This window comes from Moschus berezovskii, chromosome 20 (assembly GCF_049115385.1).
Source record: "Moschus berezovskii isolate FMDL1 chromosome 20, NW_MosBer_1.0, whole genome shotgun sequence".
In the NCBI taxonomy this organism is placed as follows: domain Eukaryota; kingdom Metazoa; phylum Chordata; class Mammalia; order Artiodactyla; family Moschidae; genus Moschus; species Moschus berezovskii.
In genome coordinates, this window is record NC_142479.1 from 56,212,429 (window position 1) to 56,231,897 (window position 19,469).

The following is a 19,469-nucleotide window of genomic DNA, read 5'->3' on the forward strand; positions in this document are numbered from 1 at the left end:
AAAAGGAACTTGCTCCGTAAGGTAAGGCAGTCTCATACTGCTAATCTACCAAGCTACATTCATAGGGATAGCCAGTTACTGCTGTTTCTTCCTAAGCTGTCTAAATACTGAGGTTTACCTCACAATTTGAATACACTATCATTATCATCTGGCATAGCCCACCTGTCTTGCATCTGCTCTCAATTTTTCCTGTACCATCCTACCTATCAGTATGCTACCAAACATATGGCTGAAAATGTATTCCCAAAGGTTGCACAGTTCACCCTTGAATGATATGGGTTTGCAGGTTTGAAATGCAAGGGCCCACTTATACAGATTTTTTTTTTTAGTATATACATGTCACACAATTTGCAGCTGGATGTATCTTTGGATGTGGAACTGCAAATACAGAAGACTGACTATGAAGTTATACACAACTTCTGACTGTATAGGTGTATGAGTTTGTGTGGGGACTGGGGTCATCAACACCCCTCACCTCCACATTGTTCAAGGATCAATTGTACTTTGTACAGCTAAAAAACAAAACAAAAACACAACCCTCAATTTCTTCTCTGCTTTCAAATTTCAATTTTTTAAAATGTGCCTATTCCCTGAGTTGAACACAGTCAGAAACCTCCACTGTGCTACTCTCTGATGGTCTGTGGTTAGGTTAGCATGTCTGTTACAGAAATGAAGAGACTGTGTCTATCTCTTGGCACCATGTCCAAGCATTTGCTTTGGTTTTGTGACACCTTCTGGGCACTCCATACAACGATCATGATTCTACCAAGTACTTTCTCAGCTTTGAAAACAGAAACACCTCAGAGTCAGTGTTTTAAACTCCTGTCATGTCTGAAATTTTTACAGTGTGGGTTATACAGGTATCTCTTAAGCCAAACTCAAGACCTGAAGACAATTATCTGGATGAAGTCCTCTTAATCTAAACCTTAACTACTAGTTGTCCTAAACTCAGGGACCAAATATATTCAGATAATGTGGTAACCCCTTTGCTATCTGAACTCTTATTATTGGAAGATGGAACCCACCAGATTGGGGTAGCAAGAGATACTCTGTGTCACAAAATCCACCTCATGGCAAAGAAACCTTCAAACTGAAATAAAAATAGAATTTATTGTGACCTTTTGCTTAGTCTTTGCCATGCAACTCCAACAATACTCTGGGGTCATGCATTACTCCTAGGATGATGAAATATACCTGATGGTGGGTCAAAACCTTCTTCTATATTCCCAAGAGTTTACCTGGTCATCTTTTAACTGTTTATTTCTAAAACAGAACTAATGCTGCACAGTGTGACTGACTAAATAAATAAAACAGAACTAAAAGTCACCAATGAAGAAAAACATGTATTAAAATATGTCTGGAACTAAAAAGTGGTCTGGTATATATTTTTTAAGGAAGTATCCTTAAAACAAGTCCAAGAGGAATGTATTTATTACATAAAGAACTGCTAAAGAAGGAATCAGAATCAGTTTACAGGCATTGCAACTCAATATTAGAGGTCATGGGTTAATTGTTTCAAAACTTAAACTATATGAGTTCTCCTCCTTCCTCCTTTTTCCAAAACACAAGAGAAATTAATAAGTAAACAAGTACTCAAAAATCTAGAAAGGTCACGATCTTGAAAACTCTGGCCTCAACTTCACTGTAAACTTTTAAAAAGTCACATAATTTTTCTTTCCACTGTAACCAGTTCCTCTTGTTAAACAAACAGAGGGACCTAAATCCCTCAGATTGAGGCACATACCTCATGAATTCTCCAATGCTCAAAGACTAGGTCCACCAAAGACTAGCTGCTTGGGAATGCAGCCCTAGGTGGGGCTGCTGCCACTGCTGCTAAGTCGCTTCAGTCGTGTCCAACTCTGTGCGACCCCATAGACGGAAGCCCACCAGGCTCCCCCATCCCTGGGATTCTCCAGGCAAGAACACTAGAGTGGGTTGCCATTTCCTTCTCCAATGCATGAAAGTGAAAAAAGTGAAAGTGAAGTCGCTCAGTCGTTCTCCAATGCATGAAAGTGAAAAGTGAAAGTGAAAGTGAAGTCGTGTCTGACTCTTAGCGACCCCATGGACTGCGGCCTACCAGGCTCCTCCATCCATGGGATTTTCCAGGCAAGAGTACTGGAGTGGGGTGCCATTGCCTTCTCCATAGGTGGGGCTAAGGGGACTAATTCCACCTAAGGCTAAACACCAGTCCCACACTTATCATCAAGAACCATGAAGGAACATTAAAAACAATACTCAAGAAGGCAGGAATCTGTAGACAAATGAATAGAATTTCCTAGGCTTTATTCCTTAGTACTAACTCTACAGTACTTGGAAAGACAGTTAAAACACTTAAATCTGTGCTCCAGTAGAATACTGTAAGGTATGTGCTTTTCCACATAAGAATAACACGGGAGGGGAATTCCCTGGTGATCTAGTGGTTAGGACTTGGCGCTTTCACTGCTGTGGCCCGGGGTTCAATCCCTGGTTGGGAACTGAAATCCCTCAGGCAGAGAGGCAAGAAAAGATGGAGAATGGGAATAATATTTGCATAATTTACTGATTTACTGAGGATCTTCTATGTGTTAGGAACTCTTGTAAGCACTTTGATATAACTTAATGACTTCTCACAAGAACTGTAAGAATTAAATTATTATTATAATTTCCAACTTACAGATAAGGAAACTGAGGCATAGAACTTAGATAATTAAGGTCACAGATCATAGGTTATGGCCTCAGGAGCATATATTCTTTTTTTTTTTTTTTTAATTTGGCTGCATTGGGTCTTAGTTGCAGCATGCAGGCTCAACTGCTCTGATCCATGTGGGATCTTAGTTCCCCTATCAGGGATCGAACCCACATCCCCTGCATTGAAAGGCAGATTCTTAACCACTGGACCATCAGGGAAGTTCCAGGAGTGCATATTCTTAATCCGTATATTATACTCCAAGTATATTCTTTTAGCTTGAAAGAAGGATTTATTTAAAATTTAAGGATTATATGTCAATTATACCTTAATTTTTAAAAAAAGGATTCTTAAATCTTAAAGATTATTAATTATTTGTAAGCCCTTAGAGAGACAATATCCTCACCATTCAGCTTGTTTTCTTTGCTCTGCCAACTCATGGAGCCGCCGTAGGGCTTTCTCTTGTTTCTTCTCATCCTTGCGGGATCTTGAGGAGACATTTCGAGCAAACTCTCTCTGCTTGAGATCTTTCAATCTCTGAGGTAACAAAAGAAAGGAACAGGGGGTGGGTGACTTAGAATAACTTGGGGATCCTGAAAGCAAGGCCTTCAGAATTTTTATCCATAATCAATGGTTATAGCATAGTGTAGAATATACATTGTTGTACTCTCTTATGGTAATTGAAAACACAATGGCTGATTACTCTGGGTAAAGCACCTGGAGTATCTGCATTCCTAATTAGGACAGCATACCACTTGCTTTATTGGCCAAAATTAAATAATTTCAGAAGCAACAAACAAATTTTAGAACACTAGGAGAAAAGAAAAGGGACTATTTAATCACCTGCTCTTTCAGGATGCAAAACTAGACAAATAGAATATGAGTTAAATTGTAATAACAGAAGCCAAAGAGAACAGAAGGGGGTTAAGCCAGTACAGAAAATTACCCAGGTGTAAGATCTTAAAAAGCAATGTACAGCTTACATGGGAAGGTTATCTGAATCAGACAAACAAATAGAAAGCCTACTTTGATTTCACCATAAAAAGGTGCTATTCTTATCATCATGAACAGTTTTCCTGTGAATTAATCAAACCGTCTTCCAATGCTTGCATGTTCAGAGCTCACCAGTCTGACCACTTTCATCTGGTCAGTCTGCTGAAATCAGAATGTAATAGGTGTGGCTTTTCATTCCTTCATGGCCCCAAGAGGAACAACCAGGGAATGAGATGGGAGAATAGATAAGCCAAAGAATTTATTACTTAAAATCCTGATGAAAGAATGGGTCTTTTATTCTCAGAAGATACTATACATAATTATCCTTAAAACAAAAACAACCAAAAAATAACAACAGTGTTATGACACACTGATGACAAGAATCCAGACACATCTATCTGCAATGAAGACAGAACTAAAATTAGTTTCAACATACTAGATAATATAAAAGCAAACAAACCAAAACAGAACACATACATTAACCTATGCTTTTTACAACAGCATTGAGAAAAGGAATTTGACCCAATATAAAGTGGACATTGCTTTGTGGAAAGGCATGATGCTGAACAGACAGAGGAATTTTCTTATCTAATATTTATGAAATGTGTTTTGAGTATTTTTGAATTGGGAGAGGGAAAGGGTGGAAAGACACACACAGAAAAAGATATACAGCTAAAGACACTCGTAGAAAAACTCACTCTTGTGATCTGGGCTCCCAAATTAGAAGGATTTGCTTTCAATACATCAGCTGAAAATGTCACATCACAAAGAAAAAAAAAGTAAAAAATAAAACAAGAGTGGAAGAGAAAAAAAATAAAGCAAGCATTACTACACAAGCTCTCTTAGTGAATCTGCAAACTATTATACTGAACAATCAGGGACAAAGCCATCAACTCTAAAACGTTTGAGGAGAGAGAAGCACCTGCACAAAACATGTATGTGTACATACACACAGACTGACACAGTAATAATCCCTTCTAGACAAATGGAACTGTCTCCATTCCTTTAGGAAAAATGGTTACAGAACTTTAGGAGAGACCATTGCGGTCTACAAGTAGTTAGTCTTATTTCATTTACCTTTATTTGGGGGATGTTCAAGTAACCGACAGCTGGCGAAATTGTTTTACTGAGGCTGGCTACTCAGAAGCTTTTTATAAAAAACACTTCAAGATGAAGGAGCAACTATTTTAAATAAACATGAATTCCAAATTCCTCCTTCCAAGGAGAATAGGCCACAGAGTCTATCAGGTCTACTGAATGATTATTTTAGGCCACAAACCTAGTTTTTTTCCTGACCCAAACACTTAACAGGCTCTCTGGCCAAGATTTAAATAAAATGTCATATTTTTTCTCATTTCTACTGTCTTTTCTCCAGAAACCTCATAGGCCTGGAAAAATCTCCCCATGCCCAGTCATTCCCTTCCCTCTTACACTTTTAGGAGTTATTTCCTAAACTACAGGACTCTGTCTAAAAGAATGAGCATTTTATCAGTCTTGAGTCTCCAGGCCACGTCAATGATTTCTCATTCAGCAGCCACTTCGTACAAACTTGAAGTTGGAGGGACAGACTATTTCCACATTATCCTGAAGACATCCCATCTCAAATTCCCACCCACCACAATAATTAGAAGTAGGGAAGGAAGAAAATAGGATGATATCAATAAAACAAGTGCAAATCCCGATCCTATACAAGGTACAGGCAACACTATATCACCTCTATAAACTCTATGGTCAAGTCAGGGGTTTTAAAAAGAGAATTGGGAACCCTAGACTTCTAACCCAAATCTTAAAGACAAGACTTGGCAACTTTCCCAAACTCAAAATGTGTATTTGAGGTCTCTCTTAGATAAGGGTGTTCTGATGGTAAAAACGGATTCCTAAATCCAAGTCTCTTCTTTCTATTCAGGGTCAAACTGAATTCCCCTCACAAAGTTTCTGTTGATTCCTACATAAGATAGGATTCTTTTTCTTTCTGAACTGTCTTATTAGTGCTTTGTTACAGCGCCCAGCTAGCAACCATCATTTTGTCTGACTACTTATTCCTGTCTTTCAGAAGGGCAGTATGTATAAAATTTCAGTTTCATCTCTCTGAGCTCAGAATCCCTCATTAGAAAAACAGGGCTATATAGCAATAGATTAACAAAATTAAGTGTCAAAATAAATACAATTACAGCACTTTTTATGTCTAAACTGTTCAATTCTGCCCCTTCCCCTATATTTGGGGCAGGAACTTTGGCTTATCTTTATAATCAACCCTGGATTGTGAAGGAGCAGCACTAAACCCACAGACTGCATCTGGTAAGTGGCTGGTGAATACTTCGGCTTAAACACTGGATCCTTGATTTCCAACAATTGTTTTTGTTGTTATCATCCACAGGAAAGTTTGGTATGAAATATTTTCCTATATTTACTGGAGACGCAGTCAAGTTAAATAACATGGTTTTCCTAGGTATTACTCTGATATAGTAAGGAAGTCTTACTCTGTTTTCTGTCCGGCCACACTGCTTGGCATGTGGAAGGTTAAGTTCCCCAATCAGGGTTTGAATCCAGGCACTGGCAGTGAAAGTGCCAAGTCCTAACCACTGTACTGCCAGGAAATTCTCATAAATCTCATTCTTTAGGGAACCAAAAGGTCAGAATTTTAAGCCCCTTAACTTCTGAATAGAATTGGACCAATGGCAAAACAAGGTATTGACCAGAAACTTATTCCAATCTAAAAAGTAATTTTTTATAAAGGTATAAGACCCTAATTCGGAGTCGGTTCCGAAGTTGCCTATTTTATTTCAAAAGGCTACCAAGCTTGGTTCATTTGTCACTGAATACCCATATGAAATTCCCCCTGTGACCTGTACTTTTACTTTCCACTTGAATTCTGAGGGGGAACTCAACTTTAGATAACCTTTTCTAAACAAGAATAGAGGAGCAACATACCTGTCTGTCAAAGAAGACAGAGTTCCATAAGGAAACCAAAAGTACAGATGTGTCATCAATACAAAACTATTTTCAAAGGCTGAGCAAATTCCATACTGTACACACAAAGTCAAGTTAAAACCTTCAAACTAGCACACAGTCTAATCTGAATGGAAGTAATTAATCATTTGGGTGACTCCAAAGCTACTATGTCCTATATATTATCTCTGAAAATTATAAAGTATAATTTCTGAAGAAAATTGCTAATAAATTTACTTATTTATTGAACTATTAATGTTTATTAATAGAAATTTAAGCCATATAACACAATTTTAGCTGGAAAATATTTGATTCAAAGGAAAGGAGACCAAACCCCATTCATAATGAAAGGGTTTGAAGATCCTGTTTTTCTAAAAAATCAACAGCAAATGTCCAAAAAAGTATATACACTTGTGGCAGAGAACATAATTTCTCATTGATTTCAATCACATGGTAGCTGGCGTTTCCATTAAATTTCCCAAAAGACCAGTAGAGGGACGAACTTAACAAATAACCCAGCACTTAAAATAGCCATCCACAGTTGGGCTAAAGACCACTTCAAATATAAATGACATTTCCATTTCTTAAAACTGGCTAAACCGCAGTGTACTGGCAGAAAAATATCTGCTCCAGACACAAAATCCTGCTCTACCTTTCAACTCTGAAAATTAAACCAAGGAAATGAGAATCTGGTTTTTAGTGCAGGTGATAAACTTGTCCACATTATTAATAATGTGAAGTGTCAACAGTAAGGAGTGGTGATGCATATAAGCCAGGAATGAATGAGCCACATACTTCTGCACACTGTTTTCCCTACCAACAAAAGATAGTAAGGAACTCAATCTAATAAAATACTTTTTATATCTTTTGATGCTACACCTCTTGAACCACAACAAAATTTGATGCTAGCTTATATTTGACTGAGTATACTTCACCAGGAATAAACCTATTATCTTTCTCAAGTATTTAAAATCTATTATTGCACTTTAAAGAATAAAACTGTTATTTCCATGTGAAGAGAATTTCAGCCATTAGAAAACAGGCAGAGAATATTTTCTATTGCCACTAAACATCCTATATACATGCAATTCTAAAGAGAAACTGAATTCAATCTCTGGGGTCAGAAGATTATCCATGATTTCTTTCTCTCACCAGACAGCAGTCCCTCTCTCCAAGAAGACAGACTGCTCTTAGTCTTCCTTCATAACTAACCCTCCAACACACACACCTTATCAATGGTACAGAAGACAGGCTCAATAAACATTTATCAACCTGGTTTCAGTTTTATAATCAGTTGCTGGGATAGGGAACATAAACACGTACTTTCATATGTTATTTGTTGGTTCATGAACGGAGATGGAAAATAGTCAGCAAAGAAGCAGTGGTTGTTTGTAACTCAATCTGTTTTTTTGCTCAAACATAATCCAGCCTTTTTTGAGTTTCAACTACTCCCTTTCCATTATGTCAACGATCCCACATGACATGCCTCTGGATGAGCCGGTCCAGGAAATCACTGTGCAGTGAGGGAGGGAAAAGACCAGCAGAGAACACAGAGAACCTCAGCAGTAAACCACTCAGGGAAAAAAGATTCGAGTTGAAAGGTTAAGGAAATCCAAGTTACTAGGCATTAGGTGTAAATTCTTCTTTTAGCACGTGCATATCAGTAAGTGATAAAAACGAGTTTTATTCAGTAACATAGAAACCCGAATGTTTTGTAACAGAAAACTAAAACTAATGCTGATTACAGATACTGAAAGAAATCAGAGGGGAAAGAGACAAGTATACATTTTTTGGGGCTAAGTAACTAATTCTAATTAGTCATTTATGGCAATACTTAATTTGTGCACAATTACTCTGAAACACAATAACTTAATATCATTTGGTGAATGTCAAATAATCTGTTATAAAATTTATCTTTTGAAATTATATATAATCTGTCATTATATTTATGTTCTGAAATTCAGCAAAAGCCGTAAAAGTATGGTATTAATAGCATCATGTGTATACTGCTTTAAGGTGTTTTCTACACATCCATACCTAAACACACACACACATATCTATGTACATGAAGTCACCATCATCACTACCAAAAGTTAACGCTGATAATGAACTTTAAAAAAATAATTCTATTAATATGTATTTCATGTATCATAAAATTCATCCATTTAAAGTGTAAAATTTAGTGGGTTTATTAGCACATTTTCAGAGTTGTACAACCAGTAGCACTAATTTTATAATATTTCCATTATTCCCAAAGGAAAACCCAACCATTAGCATTCATTCCTCATTGTCCCCTTCTAGCCAGTGTGTGGAAACCTATATTCTCCATAGATTTGCTTATTCTAAACTTCTCATATAAACAAAATCATACAATATAAGGTTTTTTTGTGACTGGCTTCTTCCACTTAGCATCATGCTGTATTTATCAGTAAGTCATTCTATTTTATTGCTGAATGACATTTCATTGTATGGCTGCGCCACATCTTATATATCCATCACTTAATGGATATTTCAGTTGTTTCCACTTTTTGGTCATGATGAATAGTGTTGTTGTAAGCAAACCTGTACAAGTTTCGTGTGGACATATTTTTACTTCTCTCGAGTATATATTGGTCATATGGTAGCTTTATATTTAACATTCTGAGGAACTATCAACTGTTTTCCACAGGGGCTGCACCATTTTATAACCCCTCTAGCAGTGTAGAAAAGTTCTAATTTCTCCATATCTTCTCTAGCAGTTACTGTATTTCTTTCATTTTGGCAACCTAAGTAGGTGTGAAATGGTATACCATTGTGGTTTTGCAGATAGTAAGTTTTAAGAATATCTATGTAATCCTCGAGATCATATCTGAAAACAAAGATTTGCCCTCTATGTAAAATTTGAAGGAGCATAATTCAGAAGAGCTGCTTAGGCCCAAAGCAAATAAACAGCAACATCCTAGTTCAGAGTTCTCTTTTCAGTAATATCGTTCATAAACTTATCATTCCTAAAGCTGCTTTAACTTTTCAAACTACAATAGAACATATAGCCTCATATGCCAGAATCTCCCATGGTGCACCACTGTGATGAATGTATGTTTACAGGAGCAGAAAACCAGTTGAAAGCTACAGAATGTAAATAAGGCAGAATCACTTTTATTCACTTTGGAACTGAGTGCCAAAAGGAAGAACAGAGTTAGAAATGCATACTAACAGTATTAGAAAACAGGGTTTACCAGCAACCTTAGCTCTGAAAAGCTCTGCTTAGGGTTACTCCTGATCACAAATGCAGACAGCTTCCCTGAACAGACACAGAGTTTTCCAAGATTAACTATGCTGTGATAGCAGGGTTTAAGAAGGAGTCTATTTTCAACAAAAGCAGAGGTGGTGGGTGAGATTTAACAGGTGAAAAGGCTCAAATCATGCTCAATTTTTGGGAGACTGGCCAAATGAAGTCATTCTTTTATTAACTAAAACAGTCCCAAAGAAAATGGCATCCACAGCAGTACAAAACACAACTGAACCAAAAATTTTCACCTCTCTGCTGTAGGTTATTAAAATACAACTACAATATGCTTAAGTTCTGAGATACATTCCTCTCTCATCACATTTGCTTTTTTGCTTCTCAGAGGAAAATCTCTTCAGAAGTGAACTGTGCTCTTTAAGTCAATATTTATAAAGCTTTGGCATTCATAAATACTTTATGATTTTCCTAACCTTTTTCACATTTTTACAGTAATCAATTTATTATTTTTATAATTTATAATTTTCTACAAACACTTTAAATATACAAAAGCTATGAAATATCTTCATGGTAGCTAATCTTAGTGGTTTCACTTAGAAGGATCTTTTTCTTTTTACTTTAGTCTGAGAATTATCTTTTCTCACTTTGCCTTTTTAGTTTTGTTTTTATTGATACTCTTCTATGTCCCATCCACCATGACCCCTGCACGGAATATCATAAGTTGCACTGAAAAAGGAATACAGTTACATTTCATCAAATTTTCAGTGTCTTGCCAGAGGTTCAACTGGCTTTGGTGTGCTTACTGTCCTGATGTAATAAGTGCCAAGCATAGAGGACTGAATGTATCGTGGCAAAAACTGGACCAGTAAGTAGTGAAATTTCAAGTGGAGAGTACACCAAACTTGAATGAAGCCCATGTGAAGTCCAAAAATGATCGTTCCTTCCATCACCAAACAATTTCTCAGAAAATACTTCAGTTCGGAACCTATTTAATTTTGAGAGATGAGGAAAACTCTTAACATTTCTGTTTTCTGGTACACATTACCAGGTGCTAGTTAACTAAGAGCAAGCAATGCTGTCAGAAAGTCAACGGTTTAGACAAAGTTAATTTAAATCATGTAGTATAGAGTCTACTCTGTATAGTTCAGATTAGAGAATTCACTAATACTTGTTACAGGCTTAAATGGTTTAGTAGTTTAGTTCAGTCATTTACAAAGTTCAGGAAACCATTATTTTCACAGCTAAAACAGACCTTGATATTTCTTTTAAAAAAGTAGAAGAGTACAGGGGTTTTCATACTGAAGCTATTTTAGCAGGAAGAAGCAGCAGGCTGAAAGCGTTCTTTACTCTGATGGAGATACTGATTCTTTGAACAAGTTAAAGGAATTTCTCAAGGTTGCTTTACAGTACCAGATTTTGATGATTGGATCATACTACCACATGGTTTTGAAACTGCAAGGAAGTTATACCAACACTAACTAAGCAGGAATAAGCAGGTTGTCTTTTCAATGTACTACTTCCCTAGCATCAACTACAACCTGTGGAAGCTTGTGTGGAGATGAGGGAAAGGTATAGGCCTAGGTCACAAACTCAAATGTTTATAGAGGGATTTGGCAGGTAACATAATAAGTCACACAGGTTGGTGTAAGAGAGAAGATGAAGCGGAATTGGAGGTTCCAATATATAATTGGAGAAAGAGCATATGCATTTCTAAAAAGAAGGTAAGCTTTTAGCTTTAGCCAACTGTTACGTTGATTATGTAGGCTGAATGTTCTAGGAAGCTTCAATTTTTCAAGGTAAGTCAAAACCTGAATTATGTAACATCTCATTTAAAAAAGTTACACATTAGTGTTAAAATAATGCACCAACCACTATCCTGCTACAAATTTACCTCTGGGAAAGAGACTATTCTTTGGAGTTTGGAATTTAAATCTTGCAAGGCTAAAGAAAATGGTTTCCACTGTATATCCATTAGCAGATATGTGTTTTTAAAAGCTATGTAAAATAAAAAGGCACAGAGGTAGAGATGGAAAAACGTTTTGCTTCACAGTCAACTTTAACTTTTATAACTAAGCCAACAAAGGTAGAAGATGAATACTAACGTTTATTGAACACTCAGGCATATGAAACTAATATATAAAAATGAATCACAGATTGGATTACCTCTTGAGAAATGGAAGGCTTACCCTTGCAGATTTCAAAATGTACAAAATTATCACTATTAAAGAGTGTTAAACTGCTAAAAAACAGCCAAAATGTCTAATTAGGATTTTCATCTCTGAAAATCAAGCTGGGTCTTAATACGTGCATACTAATGACTCTCTTCACAAGCTATCTTAGAAAACTGAGAAAAACTAGTGAATAGTGAGATGTACATAGCACCACGGAGGTGGCGAGGATAAAAAAAAAATCACCACAAATGAAGGTGACCAAATAGATCCTTTTTGAGACATTGGTGTGTGTGCATGCAAAATTGCTTCAGTCGTCTCCAACTCTTCACGACCCTATGGACTGTAGCCCACAAGGCTCCTCTGTTCATGGGATTCTCCAGGCAAGAATACTGGAGTGGATAGCCATTCTTCTACAGGGGATTTTCCCAACCTAAGGATCAAACCCGTGTCTTATGTCTCCTGCACTGGCAGGCAGGTTCTTTACCACTAGTGGTTATTTGTGCTTAATAAAGGCGTGTTCAGGATGCTACCTATACTAGAAGTTTACCACTAACATAATAGATTATTTCTCTGGAAAGTTTTAATGGTGAAACTTTGACAGAAGATGCAAACTAGGGATTACTAAAATAGGGTTGAAAGTACTTACCTATTATCTCAGATTCATAATAATCCTGTGTGCCTGCCTGGAAGACAAGACAGGGTGTCTTTATGATTTTAGAGCATAAATTTGGAAAATGGTAGGTCCGTTTGTATGGTAAGTTCATGTCCATCAAAGAAGAATGAAAAATAGGACCTATCTTCTCCTCTTAGAGGAGTTATTTATCTGTTTTGTACCAAGGTCAATTAAAGTCTCCTTAGAAATCCTAAAGGCAGGAAAAAGTAGAACTATAATAACAAACTTAGACTGCATCTGTTCTTTGCTTTATACCTAAGATGGGCTTTTGATCAAGATGAAGAAATCAACTTACATGCATTCATTAATCACACCAGCTAAAGATTTTTTCTGCCAGACCAGAAATCACAGATATATTCTATATTAATGGATAGGCTAATTCAATATAAGAAATCCTTAATTTTTTAATTTTCATTTTGATGATACTCTAAAACAGAGTAATACATGAATATATCTGAGATCATTTAGATGAGAACAGTATAAATGTTTACAACATAACTGGGGGCTTAAAATGACAGAAACTGGTCTGTACCAAATAAAGGCCACACAGTATCATGGGTACTTGAAAGTTTTTCAATAGTTCTAAGAGAAGAGAGTTTCTCAATCTCAGCACTGCTAATCAATATTCTGGGCCGGGTCACTCTTTGTGGCAAGGAGCTTTTCTGTGAACTGTAGGACGTTTAGCAGCATCCTTAGTCTCTACTCACTAGGTACCATTAGCACCATCTCTCCAGTGATAATGAAAGATGTCTCCAGACACTGCCACGTGTCTCCTGGGAGACAAAATCTCCCCAGGTGAAGAATCACAACAGAAAAGTGGTGGGAGAACTGAGTCCACACAAGGTGCACAGGAGAATAAATATGTGAAATTCAAATGAACCAGAGCTATAATAATTCTACTACTCTCAAACGTAGAGCACCATCACTAAAAATCATCATCCATCACACTGGTGTCAATGTGAATTTTATTAGTTTTGTAGTTTTCTCAGATTTAATTTGCTAATCTGCTTTGCTCTGACAGAATTTTTTCCTGTCATAAAGCAAGTCAACACATGATTCAAGTTTGAATCATACTTCCTCATTCATTTTTTTCTAAGAAAGGGAAGTCAAGAAACTTTTTATCAACTAGAAATGTAACCTTTCTTAATGTTCTTTTGGTGTCTAAAGATTCTTCTGGAGTCTTTATTTTTTTTTTTTTAATTTATTTTATATTGGAGTGCAGTTAATTTGCAATGCGTTAGTTTTAAGTAAACAGCAAAATGATTTAGTTACACATATACATGTAACTATTCTTTTAATTTATCAAATACAATTCTTAAAGAAATTCTCATGAGCCCCAAATGAGATGTATATTTAGATGCTAAATGTCTTTGTTAATTCCCGAAAACAAAACAAAAAAACTCCCAAATTTGACTTACACACACACCAAAAAGCTGAAAAAAATCATTGGATACAGTAATTTGGATGCAACAGTCACTGTTGCATTTGTCTTTCTTGACAGATGATTCTTTGAAATAGTAAGGTAATTGCTAATATACCTTGTCCATATATATGCTCTCTAGATTTCTCTTCCTCAAATCAATCAGAGCTGACAATATATTACAACAATGTCCAAAGTTGCATATAAAGTTGAAAAGTTGTCTTCAGTACAACTCTATTAATGAAAGATTCTTAAATCTTAAACTGGTTAGGTGTGGTTAACTATGGAAAAGGCTGCTGCAAAAAAGTGGAAGACCACAACTAGCTTATAAACTATTCCTATGCTAGTAAAAGAAAACTTGGTCAAAGCTTGCCTTTTATGTGCACTGAAATGGTTGGCTGGAAGATGAAGCAAAGATTAGAAAAACGGTTCAACATGTCCAGCTTATAAGAGCATTTCAGAAATGCTCATAAATCTTACAAATTTATCAAATATAACTACTGTGCCCCCAAAGACCTGGCAAGTTCTGCTAAAGTCACCTACGATCAAATGTCTCAAAATTCTTTAATAAGTCAGAACTGTCCTACAGGTTTAAGGACTCATTTCCTCCTTCTAAAATCTCCCAAGGGAATTACCGCCACCTTCTTTATGCTGGTAACTAGTTAGGAATAATTTACTTTTCTAAATCAATCAATGAAAGACAGAAAAAAAGGCCATAAAGAAGGTTTAATTTGTTTTTCAGCAAGCTCTTCAACATGCAGCATCAGAATTTTTTGTTAAAGTTAAAATAGCATCTAACTTTATTTCCCTTTTCAAGATTTATCTATCTTCCAAGGTATACCAAGTAACAAAATGACTTACTGATAGGAAATACCCAACACAGCACGAATTCTTAGATAACAGAAGATGAAATGACCAAAGCCTGAGATAACCATTCAAAGTTTAACAAGTTCAGGAACAGTGAGAAAGGGAAACAAAGCTCCCAGTGATCCTTAGCTGAATTATCAAACTAAATACAAATATAGAAACCATTCAAAGCCAAAAATTCTCTGCATGAAGCTCACAATTCTTCACTCTACAATCTTAGAAGGATGAGGTCTATGTCAGGACTTCTGTCACTGAAAAAAAATCAAGTCAGTCAGACAACATCAGATAAAGACAGGCAGATATGAGAAACCATAGTCAACAAGTTTTGGGGAGTATACTCATAAAGTTTAATATTTATAACAACAAAGTATCTTTTTCTTTGTTAGAAATTAACTATTCCTCACCTGCTTGTGTGCATGATCATAGGAGTTGATATGGTTGTCAAATTCCTGGTGTTTCTGATACTGCTTATCACAGAGTTCACAGTAAAAGTTGGCTCTAAGGTCTTCCAACGCTTTGGCAATGGCCTTCTCTTTGTCAACATAATCCTATAGGAACCACAAAATAAAACAAACAAAAAAAATGAACTTGCCGAATGTTATAAAAAAGTAGTATTATTGGAAGAGAGAAAAGGCTTTTCATAACATTTAATGGTACCAGTTAAAGTCAGATAGAACACAAGTAGTAATTTGGTGGGGTAATTACTGTGTGGTTATACTAAGAGTCATCTTCAAATAAACAAAAGTCGCAAGAACTTAATTTCACCTTCGTTTTTGGCAGTCTGGTGGACTAGATACTGTGGCATCCCCTACTCTAATCCCTGGCTAAAAGCCCCTCAACCAATCAGATATTACAAAACACCATTTTCACTGTATTGCAGGAATCATAGGAAGAAAAATATAAATCCCAAAAGGGGCAATCAAAGAAGAAAAAAAACAAAACAAAATTTAAAAATCAGCTATGACCTGAAACTGAAATTACAGCTGTGATGGGCAAGGGCTCGCCTTAGGACATATGGGTGACAATGGTGTTTGAGGTTTGAGCAAGGTGGTGCAGCTAAACCTGAGAAACCTCACTAACAAGGAAAAGAACCTGGAAGTGGGCTGGAAATTTCAGCGTCTCTGGGTCTTAGCAGAAGGGATAAAAAATGTTCTCAGAAAGCACCCTCAATTGTGGTCCCAAATTTTTCCCTAGATTAGGATCAGCAAAATAGGAGTTCTAACCAAAGATTACTACACACATAAAAGGAAATAAATCTATCACAAGCAAGAGTCACAAAAAATAAGCAACACATTTAAGCCTCCAAGAACTCAGATTTTGGAATATTTTATTATAGAATATAAAGTAACTATAAAATGTTTAAAATATAAAATGCAATTATAAATATGAGCAAACACTATTATAAAAAACAAAACAAAACCAAAAAACTATGCAAATTGCACAAAGAACCAAATGAGATTTTTACAACTGAAAAACCTAACTGCAAAAAAATTTTAAATGCATTAACTATTTAGGGGATGGGTTAAAAGACAGTCAAGAAACAGCTCAAAATAGATATAGCAGGGGTGGTGAAAATGTTCAGGAATTAGACTACAACAATAGCTGCATGACCTTGTGGAATATACTAAAAACCACTGAACTGTACAATTTAAAAGGATGAGTTTCATGGTAGGTGAATTATATCTCAACTGACATAATGGCTGAAAGATTTTCAGAAGTGATAAGACAGGATTTCACAGGTACACAAAGCACAAGGTAAACCACACAGGTTAAATAAAAAACAAGCACTTAATACATGCTGGTGAAACTGTAAGTTATGGGATCAATCACAATGAAATCATAAAACTACCCAGAAAAAAATTAAGGATCACCCATCATCAGACTGATAACAGAATCAAAAGCAATTAAAAAAAAAAGATAGAAAATAGTATGCTTCAGTGTGAGAGAAAACATTTTTATTTGTATACCAAAAGAAAATTTTTTTAGAAATGATCAAATAAAAGCATTTCTAGATAAAAAGAGAATTTACCAATAGATTCATTAAAAGGACCTTCCTAAAGCAGAATTTTTGAAATCATAGATTGTGACCCACTAGTGGGTCATGATATTGATTTAGCAGACTGTAACAAATTCAGATATGATGCTGAGGAAGTGCTGCACTCAATATGCCAGAAAATTTGGAAAATTCAGCAGTGGCCACAGGACTGGAAAAGGTCAGTTTTCATCCAAATCCCAAAGAAAGGCAATGCCAAAAAATGTTCAAACTACCGCACAATTGCACTCATCTCAAGACACACCACTGAAGCGACTTAGCAGCAGCAGCACACACTAACAAAGTAATGCTCAAAATTCTCCAAGCCAGGCTTCAACAGTACATGAACCGTGAACTTCCAGATGTTCAAGCTGAATTTAGAAAAGGCAGAGGAACCAGAGATCAAATTGCCAATATCAATCAGATTGTCGAAAAAGCAAGAGAGTTCCAGGAAAACATCTACTTCTGCTTTATTGACTATGCCAAAGCCTTTGACTGTGTTCAGTTCAGTCGCTCAGTCGTGTCCGACTCTTTGCGACCCCATGAATCACAGCACGCCAGGCTTCCCTGTCCATCACCAAATCCCGGAGTTCACTCAAACTCATGTCCATCGAGTCGGTGATGCCATCCAACCATCTCATTCTCTGTCGTCCCCTTCTCCTCCCGCCCCCAATCCTTCCCAGCATTAGACTCTTTTCCAGTGAGTCAGCTCGTCACATGAGGTGGCCAAAGTATTGGAGTTTCAGCTTTAGCATCAGTCCTTCCAATGAACACCCAGGATTGATCTCCTCTAGAATGGACTGGTTGGATCTCCTTGCAGTCCAAGGGACTCTCAAGAGTCTTCTCCAGCACCACAGTTCAAAAGCATCAATTCTTCGGCGATCAGCTTTCTTCACAGTCCAACTCTCACATCCATACATGACCACTGGAAAAACCATAGCCTTGACTAGATGGACCATGGTTGGCAAAGTAATGTCTCTGCTTTTTAATATACTATCTAGGCTGGTCATAACTTTCCTTCCAAGGAGTAAGCGTCTTTTAATTTCATGGCTGCAATCAGCATCCGCAGTGATTTTGGAGCCCAAAATATACAGTGTGACACTGTTTCCACTGTTTCCCCATCTATTACCCATGAAGTGATGGGACCAGATGTCATGATCTTTGTTTTCTGAATGTCGAGCTTCAAGCCAACCTTTTCACTCTCCTCTTTCACTTTCATCAAGAGGCTTTTTAGTTCCTCTTCACTTTCTACCATAAGGGTGGTGTCACCTGCATATCTGAGGTTATTGATATTTCTCCCAGCAATCTTGATTTCAGCTTGTGTTTCTTCCAGCCCAGTGTTCCTCATGATGTACTCTGCATATAAGTTAAATAAGCAGGGTGACAATATACAACCTTGATGTACTCCTTTTCCTATTTGGAACAACCAGTCTGTTGTTCCACGTCCAGTTCTGACTGTTGCTTCCTGACCTGCATACAGGTTTCTCAAGAGGCAGGTCAGGTGGCCTGGTATTCCCTTCTCTTTCAGAATTTTCCACAGTTTATTGTGATCCACACAGTCAAAGGCTTTGGCATAGTCAATGAAGCAGAAATAGAAATTTTTCTGGAACTCTCTTGCTTTCTCCACGATCTAGCGGATGTTGGCAATTTAATGTCTGGTGCCTCTGCCTTTTCTAAAACCTGCTTGAACATCTGGAAGTTCACAATTCACATACTGCTGAAGCCTGGCTTGGAGAATTTTGAGCATGACTTTACTAGCGTGTGAGATGAGTGCAACTGTGCGGTGGTTTGAGCATTCTTTGGCATTGCCTTTCTTTGGGATTGGAATGAAGACTGACCTTATCCAGTCCTGTGGCCACTGCTGAGTTTTCACAGCATCATCTTTCAAGATTTGAAATAGCTCAACTGGAATTCTAACCCATCCACTAGCTTTGTTTGTAGTGATGCTTTTTAAGGCTCATTTGACTTCACATTCCAAGATGTCTGGCTCTAGGTCAGTGATCATGTTATTGTGATTATCTTGGTCATGAAGATCTTTTTTGTACAGTTCTGTGTATTCTTGCCACCTCTTCTTAATATCTTCTTTTGACTGTGTGGATCACAACAAACTGTGGAAAATTCTGAAAGAGATGGGAATACCAGACCACCTGACCTGCCTCTTGAGAAATCTGAATGCAGGTCAGTAAGCAACAGTTAGAACAGGACATGGAACAACAGACTGGTTCCCAATCGGGAAAGGAGTACGTCAAGGCTGTATATTGTCACCTTGCTTATTTAACTTATATGCAGAGTACATCATGAGAAATGCTGGGCTGGATGAAGCACAACCTGGCATCAAGATTCCGGGAGAAATATCAATAACCTCAGATATGCAGATGACACCACCCTAACGGCAGAAAGCAAAGAATTAAAGAGCCTCTTGATGAAACTGAAAGAGGAGAGTGAAAAAGTTGGCTTAAAACTCAACATTCAGAAA

General features: G+C 36.9%; 1 protein-coding gene across 8 annotated transcripts in view; it reads right to left on the bottom strand.

Annotated features, from left to right (window-relative positions):
- The window catches only part of GPATCH8 (G-patch domain containing 8), a 105,366-nt gene that overhangs the window by 10,216 nt on the left and 75,681 nt on the right, over positions 1 to 19,469 (bottom strand). For 7 of the 8 annotated variants that reach the window (XM_055408040.2, XM_055408043.2, XM_055408045.2 and 4 more), the window contains 4 exons: positions 15,366 to 15,509; positions 12,648 to 12,684; positions 4,357 to 4,406; positions 3,072 to 3,202 (listed from right to left, as the gene is read on the bottom strand). In XM_055408040.2, coding sequence (XP_055264015.2) covers positions 3,072 to 3,202; positions 4,357 to 4,406; positions 12,648 to 12,684; positions 15,366 to 15,509 — 362 coding nt within the window. The remainder of the gene's footprint in view (positions 1 to 3,071; positions 3,203 to 4,356; positions 4,407 to 12,647; positions 12,685 to 15,365; positions 15,510 to 19,469) is intronic. The other variant, XM_055408041.2, reaches the window with a different exon arrangement.